Source organism: Chlamydotis macqueenii, chromosome 2, assembly GCF_036417535.1.
Source record: "Chlamydotis macqueenii isolate bChlMac1 chromosome 2, bChlMac1.mat, whole genome shotgun sequence".
In the NCBI taxonomy this organism is placed as follows: Eukaryota; Metazoa; Chordata; class Aves; order Otidiformes; family Otididae; genus Chlamydotis; species Chlamydotis macqueenii.
This window is the reverse complement of record NC_141557.1, coordinates 2,788,903-2,806,129: the sequence shown is the minus strand read 5'-3', so window position 1 is coordinate 2,806,129 and position 17,227 is coordinate 2,788,903. Positions and strand designations below refer to the sequence as shown.

The 17,227-nt window shown below is 54.5% G+C and overlaps 1 protein-coding gene across 1 annotated transcript in view; it reads left to right on the top strand.

Moving 5' to 3' along the window:
* The first annotated feature begins 1,027 nt into the window (after positions 1-1,027).
* The window catches only part of ZBTB47 (zinc finger and BTB domain containing 47), a 23,781-nt gene continuing 7,581 nt past the window's right edge, over positions 1,028-17,227 (top strand). The window contains exons 1-5 of the mRNA XM_086741710.1: positions 1,028-1,359; positions 10,673-12,000; positions 15,329-15,513; positions 16,117-16,232; positions 16,650-16,794. Coding sequence (XP_086597836.1) covers positions 1,357-1,359; positions 10,673-12,000; positions 15,329-15,513; positions 16,117-16,232; positions 16,650-16,794 — 1,777 coding nt within the window. The 5' untranslated portion in view covers positions 1,028-1,356. The remainder of the gene's footprint in view (positions 1,360-10,672; positions 12,001-15,328; positions 15,514-16,116; positions 16,233-16,649; positions 16,795-17,227) is intronic.

Below are 17,227 nucleotides of genomic sequence, written 5' to 3'. Positions count from 1 at the left end.
ACGGAGCAGCCCCGCGGGGGGCTCCGGGGACGCCCCGGCGCTTGGCCGATGTGCTTCAGAGCCTCGGTTGGGCACCTCGTGGGTCTTCTCCTGCCTTGGCGCAGCCCAGCACGTCTTGGGGGGCGACCTGGGTCCCGGCCGAGGCTGGGAGGTGTTGGGGTGCTAACACCCAGCTCCTGCTTGGGGTCAGGGAGATCCAGGCAGCGCTGGGGGCATTTTGGGGGGGTCGAGGGCAAAATAATGAAACTCTGCTTTATTTTTTTGGGGGGTTGTGGGCAAAATACTGAAGCCCCGCGTTGTTTTTTGGGAGCTGAGGGCAAAATAATGATGCCTTGCTTTATTTTTGGGGGTTTTGGGGGGCTGGCTGTGCCCCACATCCTGCGCCCCAGGGGCCTTGGGGGGCCATCCACCAAACCCCCCCACCTCTAAAACCAAATATGCTTTGAAGACACCCCCCCCAAGCTGCCTCTGCCTGTTGGGGGATCCCCATTTCCTCCCCACGGCAGCAGAGTGCTCCAAAAATCCCCTTTTTTAACTAAAATCAGCGTTACTCCACGACCTCCTACACTGGTTTTTATGGCTCAAAAAGCCTTGTGGGGTTTTTTTTTTTGGTTTTTTTTTGTTTTGTTTTTTTTTTGTGAGTGGGGAGGGATCGCTGCCCGTGCCTCAGTTTCCCCGCAGCGGGATACATAAGATGCTCCCGGGGGATGCTGTGGGGCAGAGGCGGCTGTAACGCGTGGATGGGGTGGGGGAAAAGGTGCGTGGAGGCGGGGTGGGGGGCAGCTGTCACGCGTGGGGCGGGTCGCGCGTGGGCGGTGCGGCGGCGGCGGGAGCCTGTCCCTTTAAAGGGGGGGCAGCCGCGGCCCCATCTGATGCGGCGGCTCCAATCAGCGGCCCCCGGGCTCTTGGCAGCCGGAGCCGCCGCCGCTCCGCATTCCTCCGGCTTCCTAAAAGGGGGCGAACATGGCGATGGGCAGGATGAGGTGAAGGAGGAGAGAGGGGGGGGGGAAGGAGAAAAAAGAAAAAAAAAAAAAAAAAAAAAAAAAAAAAAAAAGAGAAAGGAAAAAGGGGGAGGAAAAAATAAGGAGAAAAAAAAAAAAAAGGACGGGGGATGCAAGCAGCGCTGGCGCGGTAATTTCCTACCCCCGCTTCCAAAAGGCAAAAAAAAAAAAAAAAAAAAGCCAGCCGAAAAAAAAAAAAAAAAAGGGGGAAAAAAAAAAAAGAGAGAGAGAAAAGAAAAGCAACCAACCCAGCAAACCACCCAACCCAACATTTCTTTTTTTTTCATGGAGAGCAAAAACCCCCGGCAAGCGGAGGAGGACCGGGACTCCTTTGCGCGGAGACCTTTGCATCAAAATGGTAGAGCCTGCACCCCCCTTCTCCCTTTTTTCCCTTGTTTTTAATTTATTTCCCCCCCCCCCCCCCCCCTTACCCACCCCCCTTTCCCTCCTTCCTCGCCCTCCCGGGGTTTTGCTGACTTTGCAAAAGCCTCCGAAACTTGCCCAAATCTTTTTTGGGGGGGGGGGGGGGGGGGGTGTGCATCTTCTGCATCCTCGCGTGGGGAGGGCCGGGGGGCGCGCGGCGTGGGGGTGGGGGCTCGAACACCCGAACCCACGCGTGTAAGGGGTCGGGTGTTTCGTTGCAAACCTCTGTTTGGGGGTTGGGGGGGGTGCATGGGGTGCCCCCCGTGTTGTGCAGGGAGGGGGGGGAAAGGTTTTGCATTTGGGGAAAAATGGGGAAAAAAAAAAAAAAATGTCGCCACCCACACCCCCCCCCCCGCCACGCAGAAGCGGTTTTGCGTGGGGTGCGGGGGCTGCGCGGGGGGCTGGGCTCGCCCACCCCTCTAGGGTGCTTGGGGGTGGGAGGGGGGCGAGGCTGCTGGGGGGGTTTAGGGTGCAGTGGGGCCTGACCCCCCCCTCAAGTTGGCGGGGGGGGGGTGCGACCCAGCACCCCCGAGGTTGTGAGGGGCCGCCCGCCCCCCACCCCAGCCCGTCTCAGGGCTCCCACTCGGGAAATTTTGGGGTGGGGGGGGGAAACTTTTCGAGGTCGCCCAGGCCGGAGGATTTGCTGGCGTTGCTGAGCGCAGGAGCAGGCGGCCGCTTCCTCGGCCTCATTTTTTTTTTTTTAATTTTTTTTTTTTTTTTTTTTTTTTGTTCCCCGGATGACTCCTTCATTTTCCTAATTCCTCCTCCGTCCCCCCTACTCCAGCTCCCTCCTCGGGCCCCCTTTTCCCAGGGGAATCTTGGGGGGGGGGTGGGTGGGTGGGTGCTGGGCTCACCCCCATATCCCGGCGCAGCGAGGCCGCAAGCCTGAGACGAGGAGGGTGCAGCATCCCGCCCCGCTTCCAAAGGGATTTTTCCATGTATGCTCCTAAAAAATAATAATAATAACGGCTCTGGTTGCACCGAGAACCTTGCAGTGACCTATTTTAGCGGCCGGTGGACTTTTTTTTGGCGGGTGGTGGGGGGGTTAGTTTGACTTGCGGAGAGCAGGCCTGAGCTGGGAAGATCCATGGGAAATCCCTTGGGATGGCGATTCCCGGTACCCTGGTGTCACCTCCATCCCTAAAAGTGCGGGGTTGCGATGGCTTCGCGCCCGGAATAACACCCCGGGAGGCGTTCGAGTGGCTTTTTGGAGACGGGGAGGGGAAAAAGGGGAGGGGGAAAAAAAAAAAAGTGCAAGCTTGGGGGGAAAATAAAGCAACACGGCTGAGGTGGTGGCGGGGATACTGGGCTGCGGCTCGGTGCCCCCCAGTCCCGATACTGGGGGTAACTGGAGCCAGATTTGGGGTCACGCTGGCCAGCCACGCTCGGCCTGTGAAATTCTTCCAGGCGTTAAATCGGCTGCTGAAACCCCCCCCCGCATCCCCTCCGGAGCGAGATGCTGCCCAAATTGGACCAGGGAGGGTGCCGGGGTGATTTTTGGGAGCGTTTTGTACCCCGGAGGTGGGGATGGAGATACTGGGAGCCCACCCGAGCGGGCAAGCCCACGAGGAAGAAGGGGAAAAGTTGGGAATTAAATCTTTTCTCCACACCCAACCTCAGCAAGAACCAGAGGAAAATATGCTTTACAGAGCAAAAAAAAAAAAAAAATCCTCTTTGGAAAGATATTAAGGGATTTATCATTTTTTTCAATTATTAATATTTTTTTTTTTCCCTGGATCTGGGGTGAAACCTGACTGGATGCGAACGTTTCGGCTCTGGCAGCGGAGTTTTCCCCGAGGATGCCGGCTGCTCCGGGGGCTTTGCCGGGGTGGCTGGAGGGTCCCCTTCGCCGCCCGCCTCGGTTCGTCGGCGGAGCTTTGTTCTCCCCGCGAGGAATTAACGGCGCGTTAGGTTATTGCCAGGCGAACGCCGGAGTTGGGCGAGATAAACGGCCTTGTGTTTCTGTCTCGTGTCTGAAGGACAGGCATGTCACCCACTCCGTTAAAAAAAAAAAACATAAAAACCAAAAAAAAAAACCCCACTGCTGCCGTCGGAGATGTTGTCCCGGTGAAAGGGAGGGTTTGCCTGCGAGTCGATGAAATATTGGTTATTTTTAAGACCCAGATTTTCTTGCTTAGGGAAAAAGAGCGGGGGGGAGGGGGAAAGAAACCTTTTTGCGGGTGAACTGAATGTGTCAAAACATCAGAGGGTCTTTGAAGGTTTCGGGGGAATCACTGTTTTCCCCATCCTCCCTCCTGGCTCCGGCTGGAGGAGAAAACTCCGGGCTCTCCGACGCTGCTGCGTTTAAGGGTTTTTGGATGGGGACGTGACAATGGCCGTGACAAAGTGCTCTCCGGGAAGAGCAAGAGCTGAAGTTTTCATTTTGCTGCCACGTTCGTGTGGCCCCGAAAAAGAAGATTCCTGGTGGTTTGCATCCTAGATGTCCTCTGCCATCCCATGGGATCTGCGGTCCCGGAGGAGCGGATGCCAGGAGGTTGAGGCCGGGCTCTGTGCCGCCTGCCCCTCGTTTTTTCCCCTCGTTTCCAAAGGGGACGCGTTTTGTTGCGCTGGAGCAGGGCTGGCCCCGTCGGGTTTCCCCGCGTGGGGCCAACCAAGGATTTGTCCCCGCGTCCTTGTTCCGGCTGCCTCGCCTGATTGTGAAACCTGGGTTGGCTTTGGGTGTGGGGAAGGACTGGCTGTGGCGGTGCAGATATGATGGGTAGAGGACTTCGTTACCCTAATTTGTCTTTTTTTACTATTATTTTTATGATTTATATCTTTTTGCTTGGAGCCAGGACTACGAACATTATCTGAGTTAAAGCGCTGCTCCCCAAGCTGCTGAGTTTGCGGGACAGACATCTGAGTTTATATAAATAATAAATAAATCTTACATAAATGTAAGACTTAAAAATAAGCTGTTTTAACGCACGTTCATAAAAATGTTGGGCAAGAAGGATGGCTGGACCAGGGGACTATGGCTGGTGCTTCCCAAAGAGTCAAGGTTGAGTTTAGGACGGAGCGGGATGCGGGGACCATCGCTGGGGTTTGGCGAGGATGCTCTGGGATGGAATTCCCAGCCCAAGGTGCTGGGAGAGGCTCGACCTTGAACCCCTCTGGTCTGGAGTTGGGTTAGAAAACGCCGTGGGTCTGATGGGAGCCAGGCAAACCTTGGAGGTGTGATGTCCCATCTCGCCGTTGACCCACCTGGAAGGTCACGGTGGCTTCCCTGGGGGTGGGCATCATGGTGCTGGGCGGCGGGATGATCCCATCCGGTGCCAGCCTGACTCCACAGCACGTGGGAGGAGGTGTTGTCCATCCATCCGATTCACTTCCCAGGGATCCGTGCACCCGTCCATGCTCCCTCCACTGAATTTGGGGTCCCCGAGGGTCCTGTGAGCCATGAGGGGTTTGGTGCGTCGCCTGCCCCGCTGCGTGGGTGGCACTGGGGACACCCGTGGGGTCCCAAAGGGACGATGCTTTACCTCGTCCCCGGCCTCACCTCGGGTTGCCAGCGGTGCGGAGCCGGCCCCTGGCGCGGCCGCTTGGCCGACGGCCCGGCTGGGGAGGTCAGCGTTGGGTTTTGTCCTCGTTTCCTCCCTTGATCTTTCCTCCCCTTGTTGTCTCTCGGGCAGGGGAAGGAGGGGACAGTGGCTTTGCGTGTCCGTGTCTGCGTGTCCCCCGGGCTCTCCCGCCCCAGCCGTGACTCTGCGGGACGTCCTGCGTCCCATCCCGCTGCGGGACGGTGGCTCTGGGGACACCTCCGTCAGCCCGGTGTCACCGCTGTGCCAGGGGCTGGTGGGGACCCTGCGGCTCGGCTGCGTTTGGCGTTTTGCCGGGAGGACGCCGGCTCTGCCGAAATCTGGCAGCATCCATTCGGGATTTAACCCCAGCACCTGGAATCACTTGTGGAGCTTTTGCACCGCGTGTCGGGCCTGGCCTGAGCTGAACCCAAAAAAGTCCCTTTTGGCCCCAACCGAGGGGACACGGGCAGATGGACGGGTGCATCCAGTGCCTCCAGTGCCTCTGCTCTCCCACCGGAGCAGAGGGGCTGGGATTTGTCCTGGGCCGCAAATAACGCAGCGCCGGGCTGAGGCCGTGATATTTTCGCGGCCGGGACGCTGCGTTTGCGGCAGCGACGGCGCTCGCCCGTGGACGTGTTGGGACGGACGCGGAGGTCACGGAGCAGATCTTGGGGCTGGCCGATGGCCTCTGCCGTGGCCCTTGGTGGAATGGAGGGATGGCGTCGCCGATGCCGTCGCGGTGATGGCGGCATTGGGGATGGCGGGGTTGGCCCCTCCGTCCGTCCTTGCGAAGCGTCGCTGTGGCTTCGCAGCTCTGCGCGCGAAAGAAAAGGAGAACTGGGCCCAGAGCGGCTGGCGGGCTTTAAAAAAATTTACAAAAAAAAAATAAATAAATAAGAAAGCAAGTGGCCATTAACCCTCTGTGGGCTGTGCTGCTGGGAAGCCGGTGCCCATGTCGCTTGTCCCACCTCATTCCCCAGGCTCTCCCCAGGCCGCAGGGGATGGGGGACAGATTTGTCCTGGGTCCCTTGCGCTGAGGATGGTCCCGCTGGGCCTGGCGCTTCCGCCGCCGCCTTCCCAGGAAAAGTGTCTTTGAGCCGAGGCCTGGAAACGCTGGATGCTATTAAAACCAACCAAAGAGAGGGGGGGGTGGGGAAAAACCCTGGGAAGCATCTGTGCTAATGCTCTTCTTCACTTACGCAGAGGTTGGGAGGTGTTTTTCGGGGCACCCAGCACCCCAGGGTGGGCCAGGCTCTGGGAGCATCCCTGAGCCCCCTCCTCTCCCTGAAGCCCACCCATGGCTCTGTTTTGGGCCACCTCGAACCTTTTAGACAGCACATGGGGGGGGGGGGGGCGGGAATCACCTCTTGAGATGGTGTCACCACCATTCTAAAGGATGTGGACATCCCCGACCTCTGGAGCTGGGATGGGACCATCCCCGGCGAGCAGGATGCGGGCGGTGGGCGCTTGGGCCCGCATCGGCCGGCGCCTCGCCAGGCGGGGCTGCGGCCGAGCTATTGTTTTCCCTTCCTGCTTGTTTTTCCGGACAACCCTCCGCTAATTAAATAAAAACACCCGTTGGAGAAGCCAACAAACCCCCCCTGTGCCGCGGGAGGGCCAGACGCCCGCGGGAGAGGTCCCTGGGGAGGGGGACGATGGGCAGGCGGAGTGGTGAAGGTGGGCGAGGGGTGGGTGCGTTGGGATGCATTTTATCCCGCTGCCAGGATTCCATGCGTGGCCGTGGCCCAAAAATGGGGGAGTTTTGGGGGAATTTGGCGACGTTTGGGGTGGCTTCATCCCGGCTTTGGGAGTCATGGGAAGATGCATCTTTAAAAAAAAAAAACACCCTATGTGGCCTCAAAATTCCAGAAAAAAGGCTGGTGGTCTCATCCAAGGGCCTGGAAAGCAGAGTGCAAATTTTAGGGGATTGAGGATTAAAACCCCAAGCGCGAGCGGCTTTGGGATTTCCAGCGCTGCGCCTTTGTGTCGTTCGAATTAATCTGCGAAAGTAGGTTTTTTATTTTAAACGCGGTTTCTTGCTTTAGCAAAAGTCAAGTTGTGGCGTTAAGTAGTTTTCAGCCGGGTTCTTTCTTCCTGAAGTGCAGCGGTGTTCGAATTAAGAGTAGGACGGGTTTGCGGGCAACTGGCCTGGCGTCGAGTCGGGGGCTTGCAGGCCACCTAAAATGTGCTTTTTGTGCCCCAAAACCCCCGTCCTTGGGCTGATACGCGGTGATGAGGGCAACAGAGGTGGCTATAAATCAATAGAGAGGCTGGAGAGTGGTCTTCTGAGGGGCTGCAGATTTGGGTGTTCAATTCTATCTGGGGTGACCCGACCTGCTGGTCCCCTGCGGGGTTGCGGTTCTGTGGGAGCGTTTAGGGATCTGGCTCGTTAACACCCGCCAAGATAAATAGCGTTTTGTCTTAGCACGGCGATTGAAATCCAGCAGCGACCTCCTTTCGAGGGAGGTGGGGAGGTGTTGGGGTGGGAAACTGAGGCACGGGGTGGGGGGGATGCGGGTGGAAGGGGAGCGGAGCTGTGCCCGGGCTCCGTCTCCCGCCGTGAAATTTTGGGTGGCTTTTTGGGAGAGGCTGCCCCGGTCCAGTGAGCATCGGCGTCTCCGTCGTTCCTGTATCATCCCTTCTCTCTTCTTCGCGTCCCTTGACGGCCAACCCGCGTTCCTTGGTCCCCCTCGCATCTTCCTCATCCTCCGGCCGCCCTCCCGACCCGCCGGCCGTTTCGGGACGGAGCTTTGGCAGCTCTGCTTGGAAACGCTCTTAAAATAGAGCCGGAGGGCAGCGTCGGGGCGGGGAGGGCTGTCTGGAGGCACCGCCGTCCCTTCGGGGTGGGGATTTCGCGGCCACGCTGCTTTCGAATAATTTTTACAGGTTTGGGTTTTTTTGGTTTGTTTTTTTTTTTTTTTCGGGGTCGAAGATGCCAGGGCCCTGGCCTGGAGGTCAGCTGGATGGGGGCCGGCGGTTTTGGGGTTTGATGCCTGGGGGCACCCAGTGAGCACCCCAAGCCCAGATTTGGGATGGAGATAGGATGGGCGAGCTGCGACGCCGTGTCGGGCTGATTGTGGGGCCGAACCGGTGCAGCGGGGCCATGGTGGTGGAAAAGAGCAAAACTGGGATTTTTATTTAAAAAAAAAAATTAATTTTTTTTTTAAAGATATATTTTTAATTTTTTTTTTTTTTAAAATATATATTTAAGTGGTAATGGGTTTAACCCTCCCATTAATCCCAATTAATTGGGCTTTTCCACTCCGATGGGGTGGCAGGGACGGGAGCTGCCGGAGGGGGGATATTTTGGGGCGAGTCGAGGTCTTTCTCAGGATCTCACCCCGACGGGCGCCTCTTGTCTTGGCTGGGGTTCCAGCTCCGGGCGAAGCTCACGAAAAGCATCTGATAGCAATAAAGAGCAAAAAAAAAAAAAAACCCTCCCGCTGACAAAGCCCGGGCTGAAGTCACCGACGGGCCGCGGCCAAGACACGCATTGTCCTCGCCGCTGCTGAGACTGATTAGAGCCGCCTGGCAAAGCCCGGCGCTGGGTGAGGGGTCAGCCCCTTTTTTGCCAAAAAACCTCAATCCTGAGGAAAAAAAAAAAAAAAACCAACAGTTTTGTGGCCGTGCTGGGCTTGGAGCATCCTATATGAGGAGCGAGGTGAGATAAAAAAACTGAATTTTTCTTTTTTTTTTTTTTTTTATTTTATGGCAAACCGCTCCGCTGGAAGCCTGCCGTCTCTTCGGCGTTCGATATTTTCTTGTATCGTTATTTGTTTTCTGTGCGCTGGGGGGGCGGGGGGGGGGCCCTGAGCCGTTCTAATTCCTTTGCGTCGCAATGTCCTTGCAGTCGTGAGGCGTAGAAAATGGGAGGGTGGATGGATGGATGGATGATATTCCAGCTGGATGCAGCATTCTATGACAAAAATATATATAACGAGTGTTTATATATTTATTTATTTATGTATTTATATATATAAAGAGCTTAAATATATCTATAAATGAATATATATTAAAAATATATAGAAAAAATAACTATAAACCTCCTTTTTTTACTGCCTTTTTGCCCCACTCCAGGCTGCAGAGCCAAGAGTTTGGAGAAAAGCTGATTTTTTTTTCCCCCAGTTTTCCCCGGGTGCGAGCGTTTGCTGGGGTCTCTGGGTTCATCGGGATGATGCGGAGCAGAAATTCAATGAAAATGGAAAATTTTGGCAGGGAGAGGAGAAGAGTTTTTTGGTTGTTTTTTTTTTTTTTTTTTTTTTTTGCTTGTTGAGAAAACAGAAAACACCCTTTTTTATTATTTAAACGTTTTTGTCTGCGTGTGCTCTTGCCTTCGGCTCACAAAAAAAAAAAAAAGAAAAAGATAAACAAAATGTGTCTTGCTGGAATTCACGTGTTGATCAAGAGCTGCCGTTTGTCCCAGAAAAAATGGGAGCTGAGAAATTCTTTCTGTAGCGTGAAGGGCAGGATGAACCCAGGAGGTTGAACCCTCTGTCTCCACCGCTGCTCTGCACCGCGTCCTTGGTCGCATCCCGCAGTAGTGGGTGAAGAGGGTGTTGACGTGGGTGGATCCATCTCCATCCATGAATTGGGTGTTCAACAGGGAAATTGTAGAATGGTTTGGGTTGGAAAGGGACCTTCAAAGCCCACCCAGTCCAACCCCCCTGCAAGGAGCAGGGACATCTCCAACCAGATCAGGTTGCTCAGAGCCCTGGCCAACCTGGCCTGGAATGTTTCCAGGGATGGGGCATCCACCACCTCTCTGGGCAACATGTTCCAAAGGGAAAATCCAAAGGGAAGCAGAGGGAAAGGGGATATCCCACCTGCATTTGATACAGGGTGTGGAATTTAAGTTGTGGGATATCCCTTGCGTTTGGGATGCAGCTGGCGAACCCATCGCAGGTATCCTCAGGAGAGGTGATGAACGTCCAAGGGTGGTCTGCACCGTGGAAGATACACGTGAGCTAAATTAAATATCCAGCAAACGCAGCCCGGGGAACGTTGGCGGTCACAGCGTTTCCCAGCCTGGGGATGCTGCTCCCTGATTGGAATTTTTCCAGGTAGTGCCTTTCCCGGGCGATTTGAAATGGGCATTAACAGAGCACATAAGTCATCCCAGTGAACCCAGCTAGCGAGGAAGAGCACACGGCGTAATTTGGCAAATATTAGAGGCTAGTGTGTTCTGTGTAATTATCTGGTAGAAGCAGAGGTTTAAAGTCCCAATTTCCTTCTATTTAGGGGGTTAAATCTCAGCTGGTGCCTAGAATTGTCTCCCTGCATGAGGCAGATTTCCCCCCAGGTTCTCCATCTAGTTCAGGAGGTCAAAGTATGCCCTCTCTTGCGTGACATCTCCTGCACACAAGTGTGGACAGCTGAGCCAAGGTTTGGACCTCCTTGGTGGTGGAGTGGCCATGGTGCCTCTTACCCAGGCTGAAGGGATGTCAGTGGGGTCTCATGTGGCCTTGGCCTGTCCCTTCATTGGGATTTCTCCTCCTTGGTTGAGTCTTCTAGACTCAGGTTGGTGGTGGAGTGTTTTGGTTGGCATCTCCAAGCTGAGGTTAGTGGGGAAGTTCTTGGTTGGCATCTCCAAGCTGGGGCTGGCAGTGGAGCTTCTCGGTTGGCATCTCTGACTTGCGATGCATGGACAAGGCCGGGTGGCGTGGCCCGGTGGATGCTTTCCTGGAGAGAGATCCCTCTTGAATGGTTTTGTTTTCTTCCTCCCCACAGCTGATAGTCGAAAAAACGACTGACTACCCTTCGGCTGAGTACTCCCTGGTGGAGGATGTAGCCCTCCACTTCACGTGTTTGATGGACAGACTGAACGAGCAGCGCCTCTTTCAGCCGGACCTGTGTGACGTGGACATCGTGCTGGTGCAGCACAAGAGCATCTTCCCGGCGCACAAGGGGGTCCTGGCGGCCTACAGCCAGTTCTTCCACTCCCTCTTCACCCAAAACAAGCAACTGCAGCGCGTGGAGCTCTCTCTGGAGGCCCTCACCTCACAGGGCCTCCAGCAGATCCTCAACTTCATCTACACCTCCAAGCTCCTCGTCAACGCCTGCAATGTGCAGGACGTGCTGAACGCAGCTGCTGTGCTGCAGATGAACAACATCGCTTCCTCCTGCCAGGACCTCCTTGACACTCGCTCGCTCAGCCTGGCCGCCGACATGGCTCTGCCCGCTGAGGGCTGCGCCGGACCCCCGCCCTACTACTGCGAGATCAAGCAGGAGGTGGACGCCCCCCATCCCAAGATCTATGCCCGAGAGGGCAATGACCCCTACTCGGTGCGGGTGGAGGATGGAGCCGGTGGTGGGACGCTGCCCCCTGGTCCAGCCAAGCAGTACTACAAGGAGGAGAAGGATGATGGTCCAGGCACCGTCTGTAAGATGGAAGGTGAAGAGTCCGAGGAGGACCTGGACAGCCAGGGCTCGTACAAGCGGGAGCAGATCATCGTGGAGGTGAACCTCAACAACCAGACCCTCAACGTCTCCAAGGGCATGGAGGGGAAGGCAGCTGCCAGCGAAGCGGCCGTCATGGGGCGGCCTGATGGCGATGGGCGTGACACAGAGGAAGATGGGGAGGAGGAGAACGAGGAAGGAGAGGAGGAGGAGGAAGAGGAGGAGGATGCGGAGGTGGGTGAGGAGGAAGAGGAGGAGCACAGCGAGGAGGAAGACCTGGAGGAGACGACAGAAGAAGAGGACGATGATGACGACGATGAAGACACGTCGGAGGTGAAAAGGGAAAAGGGTGGACAGCCCCGCAGAGGCAGCCGGGCATCCAAAGTCTCCAAACCTACCATGGCAACCAGGTCTCAGGAGATGGCTAAGGTGGAAGAGGAGGAGGAGGAGGAAGAGGAGGGCCAGCGAGGGAGGAAGAGGAAAAAGGAACAGGATGGTTTGGGCCAGAAGGTGAAGCTGGAGGAGAAGCAGCACTACCCGTGCAAGAAGTGCCCCCGGGTCTTCAACAACCGCTGGTACCTGGAGAAGCACATGAACGTCACGCACAGCCGCATGCAGATCTGCGACAAGTGCGGCAAACGCTTCCTGCTCGAGAGCCCCCCCCCCCCCCCCCCCTCCCCCCCCCCCCCCCCCCCGCGCCCCTGCCCCCTCCCCCCACCAGCCCCGCCCCCCCCCCCCCCTGCAGCCCCCCCAGGCCCCCCCCCCCCCCACCCCAGGGGGTGGACATCCCACAAGGGAATACATCCCACCGAAGAGGAGTGTCCCACCTTGATGGGACATCCCAATGGGGGAGGGACATCCCACCCAGCTACACCATAGGTCAGCCTCGTGCTCAGGTGATATTTTTGATGTTGCCTTTGGCACGTGGTGGATGGGAGGGAACCTTACTTCACCTGTGACTCGTGTTCAGGCTCAGGAGGGGTCCCACGGTGGCGTGGGACCAGAGGATTTGTGCCGGGGGACTGTGGCTTTGCCTTGGCCGTCTGGGTGGAAACACGGAGTAATTTTTGAAGAGTCATTTTTCTTTGAGTTTATTCAGTTAATCTGGATAAAACATTGCAAGACCCTGACGGAGACATGCTCCAGCCGTTCCCACCCAGGCTGAAACCAATTTAGCTGAATTCAAAGATTTGCTGACATGAGTTAAAATGGTTTTAATCTGCCTTCTGCGCTCCTTAGCTTGTATATTAGCAACTTTCCGAATGTGTTTGACATCCGTGCGCAGCTCAGGCTTGGTGTGCCCTTCGTCTAATGCTAACGAGATCCTGCGTTTGCAAATTGGCTCCATTAAATCAGTGCAATTTTTTGGGGGGTAGGTTGGCATCCCATCGGAGGAGCAACCATTTGTGTTCCTGCAGACCTCTCCAGCCCATCTCTTAATCCCCGATGAGCTGTTTTGCGTGCCGCTGCCGCCACTAATTAAAAAAACACCAACTTCTGGAGAGCTTCGCCCATCATCCATCCTTGAGAGGCTGAGAGAGCTGGGGCTGTTCAGCCTGGAGAAGAGGAGGCTCCAAGGAGACCTTAGAGCGGCCTTCCAGTACCTCAAGGGGGCTACAGGAAAGATGGGGAGAGACTGTTCAGTAGGGCCTGTTGTGATAGGACCAGGGGTAATGGTTTTAAACTGGAAGGAGGTAGATTTAGAATAGATATTAGGAAAAAAACTTTTACACTGAGGGTGGTGGAACACTGGCCCAGGTTGCCCAGAGAGGCGGTGGATGCCCCAGCCCTGGAAACATTCAAGGCCAGGTTGGCCGGGGCTGTGAGCAACCTGATCTGGTTGGAAATGTCCCTGCTCCTTGCAGGGGGGTTGGACTGGATGGCCTTTGAAGGTCTCTTCCAACCCAAACCATTCTGTGGTTCTATGATTCCCACCACAACCGGATTTTAAATGATCTTGCAGCTCTCCTAGGTGAAGGGAACACAACCCAAGTGCTACTGGAACCCTTTGCTGATGGCACCCCAAATGAAATGGGCAAGGAAGGAAAACTCGGCGTTAGGGCGTGTGGGGAATGGCGGAGACAGGAACGGTCTCAGCTTGAGTGAGCAAAGGAGCTACTGCCCGTGTTGGCCCTTTGAGTCTTCCTGAAAAGTTCACAATGCTGAGGTTGCATTTTTTTGGATGTTTTATCTCAGAATTGGGCAAGCGCAGCTCCGATGCCTGCGTGGCGGTAGCTGTTTTTGAGCCTGTCGTAAAGCCTGTGCAATTAAAAATGAGTTTTCCCAGAACGTTCCTCCAGCCTCATCTGCTTTCCTGATGGATCATGTGAGGCTGTCACCTCCTTGCTTTTTTTTCCCCCCAGTTTTTATCCCGTTTCCAGGTCATTTCTGAATAGGATGGACCACAACTGCCTGTGTGGTGACCTCCTTCCGTGGAAAGTGTGGATCGTTCCTTCTCACTTAGCTGAGCGTTTTTAATTTTACAAATGGCCAGATTCACTCCGTTTGCTCTGATAATATCGACTAACTTTATCAGTATGCCATGGAATTGTAGCTGGATGAAAGAGGGATTTTTTTTTTGTTTTTATTTTTTTTTTAACTCTATGCCTCTAATGAACAGGCTTTGAAAAATGATTCGTCCTTTGCTTTATCTGGTTGTTTCTCAAATTCATTTTTTGGCCGGCTTCAGTATGTTTTTCCTCTTAACCTGTGAGAATTTATCTTCTCATTTTTTTTTTTTCTCTCATTTTCAACATCTGGACGTTACTTCCACGTTTTTCAAGTGATGCTTCTTTGCAGTCAGTGAGGACACGGAGCTCAGCCCTCCACGCTGCTCGGTCCCAGCCTGGGGGCTTTCCTACATCCGCTGCTTTCCCTCTACCTTTACTTTTAAAATTCCCCTGCAGCCTTTTTCATTTCAAGTGGAGAAGGTAGATAGTGACGTGTCTTCGATATCAGGCTGAATTTATCCTGAAGTGTCTCTTAAAGTGGAGATAAAACCGTTCTGCTCCATGGAAATACCTACTTACGAGCATTAAAACTCAGAGAACACTCAAGCATGGCCGAGATGAAGATGATGAATGTTGGGAATGCCTCTGTGACCCTAATTTTGCCTCTTGGGCACCTAAATATAAATATGTATGGAGAGGTACTGTGACTACATGGCAAAAAGGTGTATTTTCCACAATATCACAGCCTCATTCGGTGCAAAATTTGGTTGAAGCCCATCAACGAGCATCGGTTCCTCTGGGTAGGAGGAGAAGCCGGAGGAATCCCTTCCCTGGGTAACTGGTACCACTTACTGTTGCGAGGTGCCTCCCAGGCATTAATTATTTTCTCAACACATCTGTGAGGAGAAGGGATGGTTTTATCCGTGTTGGCCAAGAGGAAGATGAGTCATGGAGAGATGAAGGGGAAAGAGTTGACCCTTGGAGGAAAGAGAGATCCTTGGCCGTGTTGTTCTGCTTGTGCTGGTGGACTGGTTTTTGAGTCCGTTTTTGTTCTTTTGGATATGTTTGGAAAACTCATTAGTGGTGAAGTATCTGTAGGATCTACTGAAGACCCAAGTTGCGCTGCCCTGGCTTGGGCTTGTTCTTGTTCCTCTGTTCTTTGCAGCCTTCTAATTCACAGAGGATTGTTTGGGTTTTTTTTCCCTTATGTAACGACTTAATTGTCTGCAAGAATAAAATCCCCAGTTGGGAGTAGGGCCTTGATCCGTGAGCTGCTGTTCATGCATGTGCTAATTCAGCCATTGATGGAGATGCTACATCCTTCCCTGGAAAGTCATTGTCCCTTCCTCATCCCATGGACAGAAATTTGAGTTTTGGAGGTTTCGAAGTGACGGGGTCTGTAGCAGTCTTGCTGTCATGATTTTTGGTATCTTAGCTGTAGGTTTCATAGTGACGTAGGTTTCATAGTGACGTTCCCTGTCAATGGATGAAGCTGATAACCTGGTAAAATGAAAATGCTGGTGGTGCCTGGGCAGGTTCTCCTGCTTCCCTACCCATCCGCTCTCTCCTTGCAGTGCGTGACGTGCGGGAAGGGGTTCAAGAAGCTCTGGTCCCTCCACGAGCACAACAAGATCGTCCACGGCTACGCTGAGAAGAAGTTCTCCTGCGAGATCTGCGAGAAGAAGTTCTACACCATGGCCCACGTGCGCAAACACATGGTTGGTGAGTGCGGGAGGCACTGGTGCAGGGGGGAGATCTCATTAGGGGTGTTAATCCATCATTTTGGCTATGAAGGATGGTGGTTCTGTCACTGTCGTGTTGGGAATTTAGGGCTGGGCTTACTCTTGGGCGAGCTTTTTCACGCCAATACAGGGGCCTTGAAATTTGGCCTGGTATTTAATGCTGAATGCGTGTCTGCTCAGTGCTGCATTTGGAGCCATCAGGCATGGTGCTGGGGAAGCTCATTTATTTTATTCAACCAGAAAAAAAAAGACCTCAGACGTGATCAAAGGAGGGTTTGGAGTGTAACCATCCTTCCCTTGTCAAAGAGGCCTAGACCGCGCCAGCGCTGGGCTTTGAAAGGCAAATAGCAGATGGCAATGGCGGTCAGGTCCCTGGGGCTTGCAGGCACCGAAGAGATCCAAAAAAATGGGATTTTGGCAGGCAGTTAGGGGAGTGCCTGACATGTCACGGCCACATGTCTTCCTGAAGTGGCCTTGGGTTTGTTGGGGTTGGGTGCCAGATTTGGGAGCGGCAGCTGGGACTCGGGGAGATGGGTGCTTGTGGTGCATGGAGGGCACCTGACCCTGCTCCTCTCCGCTTCAGCTCACACCAAGGACATGCCGTTCACCTGCGAGACCTGCGGGAAGTCCTTCAAGCGCAGCATGTCCCTCAAGGTCCATTCGCTCCAGCACTCTGGGGAAAAGCCTTTTAAATGCGAGGTAAGGTCCTGTGTGTCCCTCAACCCTACGTCCTCTCAAATGAGGACAAAACCACTGATTTGGGGAAAGATCTTCCACTTCTTGGGGCTTCCCCTGTGCTTTTTGCCAGCGCAGCTGTAGGGATGCTCGTTCCTCTCCCACCCACCCCCTCCTGGTTTGTGGGTGCCACCAATCCTATGATGAAACTGATGGCCAATGCCAGGATCTTTGTGTTTGGTGCCTGGACCTTGCATCCCACCCCAACCCCATCCAGCCTGCAAACCTGGCTGAGTGTGTCCAGAAAAGCCATTTATTTGGGGTCTTTTGTGGGAGGGGGAAGTGATTTCTGCACTGCTCTGACATGCTGGTGATTTTGGGGGAATGTGGGGTGTGTTTTGGGTGTTCATCAACCAGCTCATCTCCCTCTTGCCCCCGCAGAACTGCAACGAGCGCTTCCAGTACAAGTACCAGCTGCGCTCCCACATGAGCATCCACATCGGCCACAAGCAGTTCATGTGCCAGTGGTGCGGCAAGGACTTCAACATGAAGCAGTACTTCGACGAGCACATGAAGACGCACACGGGTGAGAGCACCCCGCCTTGCCTTCAGCCCCTACGGGCAGGCACCGCGGGGAGAGATGGGATGGAATCATAGAATGGTTTAGGTTGGAAGGGACCTTCAAAGGCCACCCAGTCCAACACCACTGCAAGGAGCAGGGACATCCCCAACCAGATCAGATTGCTCAGAGCCCCGGCCAACCTGGCCTGGAATGTTTCCAGGGATGGGGCATCCACCACCTCTCTGGGCAACCTGGGACAGTGTTCCACTACCCTCAGCATAAAAAACTTCTTCCTTCTATCCAGTCTAAATCTACCTCCTTCCAGTTTAAAACCGTTACCTCTGGTCCTGGCACACCAGGCCCTGCTGAAGAGTCTCTCCCCATCTTTCCTGCAGCCCCCTTTAGGTACTGGAAGGCTGCTCTAAGGTCTCCCCGGAGCCTCCTCTTCTCCAGGCTG